At 38.8% G+C, this 9,887-nt stretch overlaps 2 protein-coding genes across 2 annotated transcripts; both read left to right on the forward strand.

The window, feature by feature from the left end:
* LOC126721273 (uncharacterized) lies at positions 1-579 on the forward strand. The gene has a single exon (XM_050424327.1). The coding sequence runs from the start codon at positions 1-3 to the stop codon at positions 577-579; it is 579 nt and encodes a 192-aa protein (XP_050280284.1).
* A 2,947-nt stretch (positions 580-3,526) lies between these two features.
* On the forward strand, positions 3,527-6,370 carry LOC126721274 (uncharacterized). The gene is made up of 3 exons (XM_050424328.1): positions 3,527-3,700; positions 5,105-5,464; positions 5,663-6,370. Exons 1-3 carry the CDS (start codon positions 3,527-3,529, stop codon positions 6,368-6,370), a joined length of 1,242 nt encoding a protein of 413 aa, XP_050280285.1.
* The last annotated feature ends 3,517 nt before the right edge of the window (positions 6,371-9,887 follow it).

Raw genomic sequence — 9,887 nt, forward strand, 5'->3', positions numbered from 1 at the left:
ATGGTTGAGGATGTGATCAATGGGTTGGAGAATATGAGATTGATGACGGAGGAGGAAGAAGTGATTACAATATTGGATGAAGGTCGGAAGGAGGAAATTGAGGGATGTGCCTTGAGTCTGATTGGTAAGTTCCTTACTTGCAAGCCATTCAATAAGCGTGCAGCCCATAACACGTTGAGACGAGCTTGGGGCTTGGAGAAGGATATACAGATTGTGGAAGTGGGATCCAATCTTTTCCAGTTTAAGTTTAGTAGAGAATTTGATTTGGATAGAGTTCTCAGAGGGGGTCCTTGGTCGTTTGACAATCAAGTGCTTTTGCTTCGTAGATGGCACAAGGGTATGACGGCGACAAATGTCAAGTTTGAATCAGTGACTCTTTGGGTTCAGATCTGGGGGGCACCTTTTGATATGTCATCACCTAAGGTTGCGTCTGAGATTGGGCGTCGTTTGGGGGAAGTGGTGGATGTAGAAAAGAGAAGGAGTTTGGAGTCTCAGAACTTGTTTATGCGGGTCAAGGTGGCACTTCCATTATCTAAACCACTGCGACGGGGAGGTTTCATTGGAGGATCAGATGGGTAAAGGAGTTGGGTGGATTACAGATACGAACGTCTTCCATTATTCTGCCATTACTATGGTCTATTGGGTCATGATCTCAAACACTGCGTTGAATACTTTGCATGTTGTAGGAATGGGGAAGAGGTTGCCTGTTAGTACGGAGAGTGGCTAAAGCCCACAGGTGGTCGCTCTCGCTCACCACCGAGAAAGGGTTCAACCACGACTTTGCAACAACCAAACGTTGAGCAGGTGGTCATAGAAGGGACTGATACACACAGTGGGCTGTTCAGTTCAAAGATGACGGCAGAGGGGAACGTATCCATAAAGGAAAACCCTAATGTGGAGGAAAGTCATGCATTAGGAAATAACGCAAGTCCAGGAACATCTACGGACTGTATGGTGCGCGTTACAGAGAGTGAAGGATCAGTTACAGATTGCATGGGTCTAATTAAATCGATGAATAACACATAGGATTGAAATTTAAATAGGGTTAACGAATCACATGACGTGGCTATGCACCATATGGATGTGATAAAGCCATTACCTGATGGAGGTAACGTGGGAAATAAAGAGCAGGTTGGGCCTCAGGTTTTAAAAACAAAACACACTTGGACAAGGGTGACACGGATGAAGGTTGGGCCGAGAACAGAAGTAAAGGAAACAAGCCCAATAAAGTTAAGGAAGAGAGGGATGGAGGAAGACCATTTTGAGTAGGATACAGAGGCTGTAAAGAAGGGAGGGAAATGTGGGAAATTCCAAGAAGAGACTTTGAAGATTGAAGCGGCGGGGGAACAAGAGCACCTTTGTCGAGCACAATGAGGCTCCTAAGCTGGAACTGCCAAGGGCTTGGGGAACTCTTGGGTAGTTCGCAGCCTTCATAAGTTGGTGAAGGATCAAGCTCCCACAGCTAGGGATGGCAATTTTACCCCGCCCCACCCCGCATGGGTTTTCCTCGCCCTGCAAAGGTGGTGGGGCAGGGATGGGGCAATATTTTGTCCCCGCACCTCGGGGCGGGGGGTTTAGTATTTTTATCCCCACCCCGCACTAATAAGGACTATAATTGTAAATTTAGTAAACCCTAAATCACTAATATTTAAAGTGAAACACAAGATATTAGATAAAATATTTTTTTATTCTAAACCAACTGTTATTGCCGCTGACCCTTCTCCCTTCTCTATAGCCTATACACATTTTTCAATTTTAAGCCAAACTCCACTCCAAGTCTCCAAGTCCAAGATGTTGATTTTTACTTTTTAGGTTCATCTCATTCCTTTTGTTTTAGTCTTTTTTAAATATATATTTTTTTTTTTCCAGTTTGAATTTTGGTTCTTTTTTTCTATCTAAAATTAGTATTTTTGTTTGTAGCTATTAAAGGAGCATAGTTGAAAGGAAAAAAAAGGCTGGTCACTTATCCTTGATGGTTTTGTTCATGCAAAGACAATGTTTATTTTGTTATAAGAAATTTTGAATTATGTTGTTACATATTAGACTATTTAAGTACTTGGTTTATTTAAATGCTTGGATTTTAAAACATTTTGTTTTGTTGTGATTTATATTATTGTAGCAAAAAATTTATTTATATATATAAAATTGTAAAAAAGGCGGGGCGGGGCAGGTCCCCAAGGGGCCCCAAGGGGCGGGGATGGGGCAAGGTAGTATGTCCCACACCCTGGGGCGGGGCAGGGACGAGGAAGGGCAACAACCATGTGGGGCGGGGACGAAGATCCCATCCTCCGGCCCCACCCCGCCCTGCCCCATTGCCATCCCTACCCACAACGTGTTTTTTGATGGAAACACGCCTAGATAGAAAAGGTTTTGAGTATCATTGTAGAGAATTACCTTTTATGAACAAGTTCATAGTAAAGAAGCCAAATGGGGGCGGTGGCTTGGCTCTCATTTGGAAGGCAAAAGTACAGTTGGATGCTATAAATTTTACCGAACACCATATTCTTGCAAGGGTGGTGGAAGATATGGATTTGCATGGATGTTGACTTGCTTTTATGGATGGCTTGAAGCAAGCCAAAAACACAAATTGTGGGCCCTCCTTAATCATCTCCGCTCCTTTGTTGACTGCCCTTGGTGTTGCATAGGAGATTTTAATGCTATTATTAGCTCTACTGAAAAACAAAGCCGCTTCCTGCCGCCTTTCAAAAAAATGGATGAATTTTGTGCTGCTTTGGATGGGTGTAATTTGGCTGATTTGGGTTTTGTAGGATACCTTTACACGTGGAATAACAAATGGCTAGAGATAGATAATACAAAGGAAAGACTAGACAGGGTTGTGGCTGACATGGGTTGGAGGAATAAGTTCCAGGGGAGTGTGGTTACTCATCTGTTCGTGCATGCATCTGATCACCGACCCATCATCTTGCATGCACGGACTGCTTTAAGGTGCCGTGGTAAAAGCACTAGATCATTTAGATTTGAAGAAGCCTGGTTGGTGAGGGACGATTGTGAACATGTAATTCAGGAGGCATGGAGCTATTCGGGCGATAATGTGGAATCGGGTTTGAGAAGGGTTAGGGAGAAAATAAGCAAATGTGGTTCTAAATTGCAAGCTTGAGGGGCTTCTCATACTCATCCGGATGAGGCAGAAATTAAGAGAGTACAAAAAAGGGTGGAGGATCTTGGCATGGTGGATCATACTGTGGAGAATAAGGTTAAGATTTTGGCAACTAGTAGGACTCTTGATGACTTGCTTTTAAAACAGGAGATATATTGGAAACAAAGATCTAGGGTATCTTGGTTGAAGCATGGAGATAGCAACACCAAATATTTCCACTCCAAAGCCTCACAAAGGCGGAGGAGAAATTTTATTTATGGGATTAAAGACCAAAATAATGGTTGGGTGGATGAGCCTGAGGAGATTGCAGGGGTGGCTATTGAGTACTTTAAGAGTATTTTTAGTTTGGGGACATGTCGAAGATTGGAGGAATGTCTAAGTGCAGTGCAGTAAAAGGTGACCATAGACATGCAGAATATTTTGTCCAGTGATTATAGTGTGAAGGAAGTTCAAGTAGTGTTGTTCCAAATGGGATCAATGAAGGCTCCTGGATCCGATGGTATGAATGCTCTCTTTTACCAAAAATATTGGCATATTGCAGGGAATGATGTGACTGCTGTTGTGCTTGATTTCTTAATTCTGGTACTATGTTGCCTGAAATTAATTATACTTATATTGTGCTTATTCCAAAGGTCAATTCCCCTGAAAAAATGTATGATTTCAGACCTATTAGCCTATGTAATGTTATTTATAAAATTATCTCAAAAGTATTGGCTAACAGATTGAAACAGATTCTTCCTCAGCTGATAGCTCCTTCCTAGAGTGCTTTTGTTCCAGGCAGATTGATAATTGATAATGTACTTGTTGCATATGAGACATTGCACACCATGCATTGCAGGAGAAAGGGTAGGAAGGGTTCTTTAGCAATGAAACTGGACATATGCAAAGCATATGATCATGTGGAATGGGAATTTTTGAAAGGTATAATGGTCAAGTTGGGGTTTCTTGATTTGTGGATTGAGAAGGTGATGTGTTGTGTCTTTACACCCTCATTCTCAGTTTGTATCAATGGCAAAGCATATAGGACTATTTTGCCAACTAGAGGACTTCGTCAAGGGGACCCTTTGTCACTCTATCTCTTCTTGTTGTGTGCAGAAGGGTTTTCAGCTTTGCTATCTAAATTTGAAGAAGAGGGTAGGCTTAAGGGGGTGGCGGCGGCGTGTAGAAATGCTCCCCGCATATCCCATCTCCTATCTCCTTTTTGCAGATGACTCTTTGCTCTTTTGTCAAGTTTCTTTGGAAGAGGTGCAGTGTGTCACAGATATTCTCCAGTTATATGCGGACTCATCTGGTCAGTGTATCAATTTTGAAAAATCCTCAATTTATTTTAGTAGCAACACTGGTGGGGGGCAAAGAAATATGATAAAATCTATGTTGGGAGTGAATAAGGTGGAAAAGTTTGAGTCTTATTTGGGACTACCCACACTACTTGGCCAATCAAAGTACCAAGCCTTTTCTTTTTTGAAGGATAGAGTTTGGAAAAAAATGCAAGGTTGGAAAGGGAAAATGCTATCAAAAGTGGGTAAAGAGGTACTGATAAAAGCTGTAGCCCAATCTATCCCCACATACACAATGGGGGTATTTTTGCTTCCTGCTAGATTGTGTAATAAGCTCAATGTTTTATGTGCAAGATTTTGGTGGGGTTAGACAGGTGACGAAAGGAAGATACATTGGAAGAATTGGGGAGTATTAACTCAGCCAAAAAAAGGAGGCATGGGTTTTCGTGACTTGAAGAATTTTAATTTTGCTATGCTAGCCAAACAATGGTGGAGGTTGATTCAAGAGAAGGATTCCTTGCTTTACAAGTGCTTCAAAGCACGATACTTTCCAAGAACAAATTTTCTAGATGCCTCAGATGCTCCTAATTGCTCTTATGTGTGGAAAGGCTTGATGTCAGCCCAACCAATCCTTAAACAAGGATGTTGCTGGAGGGTGGGGGATGGGTCTGCCATCTGGGTTATGGTTGACAAATGGATACCACATTAGATTACCAACTGGATTCTTCATCCACCAATGGAAGAGGAATGTGAGTGGCAAGTTTCGGACCTCATTGATTGGCGGACTAACTGTTGGGACCTTGAGATAGTTCAGAACAAATTTCAGAGGGTTGATGCTGATGCTATTTTGCGCATTCCATTGAGCCACAGACAAGTCCTAGATGAGATATTTTTGTTGCACACAAAAAGTGGAGAATACTCGGTTAAGTCTAGCTATCACATAGCAAGACTGATTTCTAGGCAGGAAGAGAATAAAGCTGGGGGCTCAGGGGAGGAATTTGGAAGTTTTGTCTGGTCGAAGCTGTGGAAACTTCATATGCCAAACAAAATAAAAGTATTCGAGTGGAGGGTATGTTTGGACATATTGCCAACTTGGGTGAATTTGGCTTGATGGAGAATCATTGAGGATGACAGTTGCGAGGTGTGTTCGTTAGCCAAGGAAACTGGATATCATGCGTTGTGGGAATATAGGTTAGCCCAAGATATATGAGCTGGCTGCTCAAGACGATTGCAGAAGGGAGTGACTGGTCATGAGGATATGTTGCAGCTAGTTGATCTATTGCAGCGTTGCTTGGATGATGAAGAGCTGGAGTTGTTTTGGGTTCAGTGTTGGCTCATTTGGAATCAACGAAATACCACAGTGCATGGAGGTATCATACAGGATCCTAGTAGACTGAACCAACAAGCCAAAGATTTGTTGGAAGAGTTTCGGGTTGCACATCAACACTTGATGGTCACGGACATGGCTGCTTCAGTGCAGTCCTGGCGTCCTCCTTCAGGTGACTCTTATAAACTGAACTTCAATGCTGCGGTGTTTGAAGATATTGGCTCCTTGGGGTTTGGAGTGATTATTCGGAACTATAGGGGGGAGGTTATGGTTGCCTTGTCAGCCAAAGGGCCTGTTGTAAGTGATAGTGAAGAAGCTGAAGCACTGGCATGTCGTAGAGCACTAGAGTTCGCGGTAGATGCTGGGTTTGAGGAGTTGGTGATGGAAGGAGATAACGCAATGGTCATAAAATCCATTTCATCCTTGAGGGCATTACGATCCAGACTTGGTAATGTTTATGCGAATATTCACTGTTTAGCTGCAGGTAGCAGATGTTTGTCGTTTGGATGTGTAAAACATACTGCTAATATTGTAGCCCACTCTTTAGCTCGCTTTGCTAGGCTGATAGATGAGGATATTATTTGGATGGAGGAGTCCCTACCTCCAGCCATTGATGCTTTGTACTTGGACTCTATTTCCCTTAATTAATGAATGGACAATTGTTTTTGGCTTCAAAAAAAAAAAAAAATTTAGTGGGTTTTAGTTATCTCAACTGATAAAGTTTCTGATGGTTGAATGAGATATTTGATGTTCAATCCCCACCTACACCAAAAACCAATTGGTGTCTTAGTCTAATGATAAAAAACTTTAAAAAAAAAAAATGTTAAAACTTTCTCTAAAAAACATAGACAAAGACCAAACAACTTATTAAGGAATCCTACTAAAAGAAAAAAAAAAGTTATTAGGAGTCCCTTATTTGAAGTTATATTTATAGAAGAGCTTATTTGAAGGTTTAATCATTAAGAATGGAGGACAAATTACAGTGAGTCTATAGGAAACAAATCTTACACAATAGGCTTGCAAATGTAGTCAGTTACAATTTTTTAATAATTCTTGGAAATATAATTTTTTACGGTTAAATTACAACTTACTCATCTGTGGTTTGGCTGAAATTTAAATTGCCTATATATGGTTTGAAATTTGACACTTTACCTATTTGAAGTTAGCTTAGTTATGGTTCCGTAACCCATATTTATTAAAAACATGAATAAATATATAATTTTGCTCTACTTTTATGTCTCTCCTCCAAAAATGCAAAATACATTAAAAATATAAGAACAATTAAGATCAAAAAGATGTTGGTAAAGTTAAAAAAAAAAATTATATCCAGCTACCCAATCTAAGTAGAATGAACAAGGCTACCCAATCAATCTGGGTACTGGAATGTCACTGGTAAAGATAGAAAGATCAAAGCTAAATGCACCAACAATGTGATTGGTACAAAGAAGGCTTTAGTGTTCTATAAAGGTCGTGTTCATGGTGGGGTCAGGATCAACTGGGTTATGCGCGAGTATCACCCATGTGTCACTCTTCCTCACCAGGTTGGTGTTCTTCATGTTAATGCTCTTAATTTGGCACGCATGAAGATGATGTTAAATTATGCATTTTTATTGGGATTGTGGTAACTATAAATTTCCTTGGTTAAATTAGGATTGGGATCTGGTGCAATTGCTAACGTGCAATTCACCCATTTTCCTCACAACCTTTTTTTTTTTTTTACTTTTTTTACTTTTCCTCATTTTTTATATTTAATGGTTGAGATTTAAAGTTGATTTTTGCTACTTTAAATCTTAACCATCCATATCAATTACATCAGGTGCAATACCTACTTGATCTCGATCCTTTAAATTATGCTCGTTTCAACTTGAATTGGGTAGTCGTATATAATTTTTTTTAAAAAACTTTACCAACATTATTTGGGAAAATAACTATAAGAAAGATCATGTAATTAAAGGTGGAGTCAACAAAGAAGAAGGAGATCATCAACAATTGAAATACTTTTTTATTTGTTATTGTAACATAGATACAAACTTCAATTGAGCAATGGAATCCTACCATTTAATAACACCTATTATATTTTTCTAATTAAAAACTAACATTTACAAATAAAAAACACCACAGTTAGTTTTTATTTATTTATTTATTTTTGGTTATTTGATGGAAGTTGGGATCAGCTACCAAACAGGCCCTAACTATCGTAAAGTTCATAGTGTTTAGTTTTTGGGTCCTCTTTAATGGGAATATGTACGAAATTCCTAGACCCGTGAGATGCAAAAATAGAGAAAAATATACACCAAAGAAAAATAATCACACACAAAACAGTATTTACGTGGTTCGATAATTTGTCTACGTCTACGGAGTTACAAAGATTTCACTATTCTCAGGGAAAAAATACAGAGTGCGGCAGTACAATTATTTTCTCCCTCAAAAAAGGACATAAAAAACCTAATCTCCAAAACAACAATTTTTATATCTTGTGCATAGGATTCATAATGGGCTACAAAAACGGGCCAAAATTTTTTTTCCCGAGAATGTTGCCCCCGAACCCCCAAGAAGGCTTGTCCATGAGTGTTACGGCTTGGGCCTATTGTCCCAAACCTTTTCTCCATGGACTAAGCCTCAGAAAATCTCCCATTAAAAAACTATAACAACATTATTTTGAGTTGGGTCATAATCTGGATCAAACACAATTAGACTCCATAAAACCCAACACTCTTTGTATCTAGAGAAATCTAATTATGAAGAGAATATTTGAAAAACCTTGTTCATTTATTTTCTTGCAATTTCACTCATCATATCTTTTGAATAAGTACAAGTAATATTGGTCTTTCTCCCAAAAAAAAAAAAAAATGCAATTGTTTGTATTGTATTTGGTAACTACTAACTAGTTAGTCAACAACATTATTTTGGAAGTTCTCTTTTTGTATTAATATGATCATATGATTTAGGGTAGCTTTTAGGCCATATCTGCTAAACCACCCATTTCGCCTCTATGAATCCATCACCATAAACATTGCAAGGCCTTAATTTATGCCTAAATTTAAATTTCTCAAATTATTCACTAATTTTACCACCATGCACCTTTGGCATAAGGTTTTTTGGGGGGGGGGGGGGATGGGAGGCAAAGACCAGAGTTTAAGTCTCCAAAAGAGAATTTCACACACACGTACACTTAGATTTGTTCAAGTTTCCAAAAGAGAGACTTACATACATGTACATTTAGATTAGACTAGAGTATAATTTCTATCTTATATATATATATATATATATATATATATAAAAGTTTTAAATAAGAGGCAATCTCTTTAGAACTATTTGTTTTTAGACCTCTTAAAAACACAACCAGATTAATCTAGTTAATTAACCAAGTGATTACTTAGTCAAATTATTAGCTCTAGGTTAACATAATCATATAATCATATCAATGTAAAGTGCGGAATATAAAGAACACAAAGATATGATGACCCATGAAACTAAACCGGTAAAAACTTGGGGAGAATTTAACCTAGCTATCCTTAAGGTAAAACAGCAAAACCACTATGAAAGAACTGAAATTTGTACAATAGCGACTTAGACCACTAACATCCTATTGCTATCTCGAGTAGAAAACTTACTATCATAACCCCATGATAGTTCCGAGTTCACGGACTACTTCTTTCTTTGGCCTTTACAAAATACAAACATCCACGTTTGTGACTTTGAGATCCCACTCAAAGGTTTAGCAACACAAACTCTCTTGTTTGTGACTCCAAGACCACCCTTGAACGTTTAGATCACCAGCACCTTTGATCACTAGAGAAGGCAACAACTTCTACAATACCGGATTTTGAAATTCTTCAAGTAATAACACTGGTAGAAAATATGAAAGAGCTTTTTAGGTACAAAACCCTAAATACAAAAGAGGCACACTCTTCACTCTCTAAAAAACCTTATAAAAACGTGCTTAGGGTTTCCTTTATATATTGGGAGAAGTAGATCTGAAACCCTAATCCTTAATGGGCTTGAACTGCTGTTTGGGCTTAATTAAAATTCTGTAGATACGACTTTTGATTGGTCAAGCCTATTCTTCGATCGATTGAACCAGGAAAATTTTGAAATCTTCTTTTTGTAGCTTGTATGTTCTTGTGTGTTCACGATTTGCCAATTGTTCTAAACTTTTAGAACC

The sequence above is a fragment of the Quercus robur genome, chromosome 4, assembly GCF_932294415.1.
Source record: "Quercus robur chromosome 4, dhQueRobu3.1, whole genome shotgun sequence".
NCBI lineage: Eukaryota > Viridiplantae > Streptophyta > Magnoliopsida > Fagales > Fagaceae > Quercus > Quercus robur.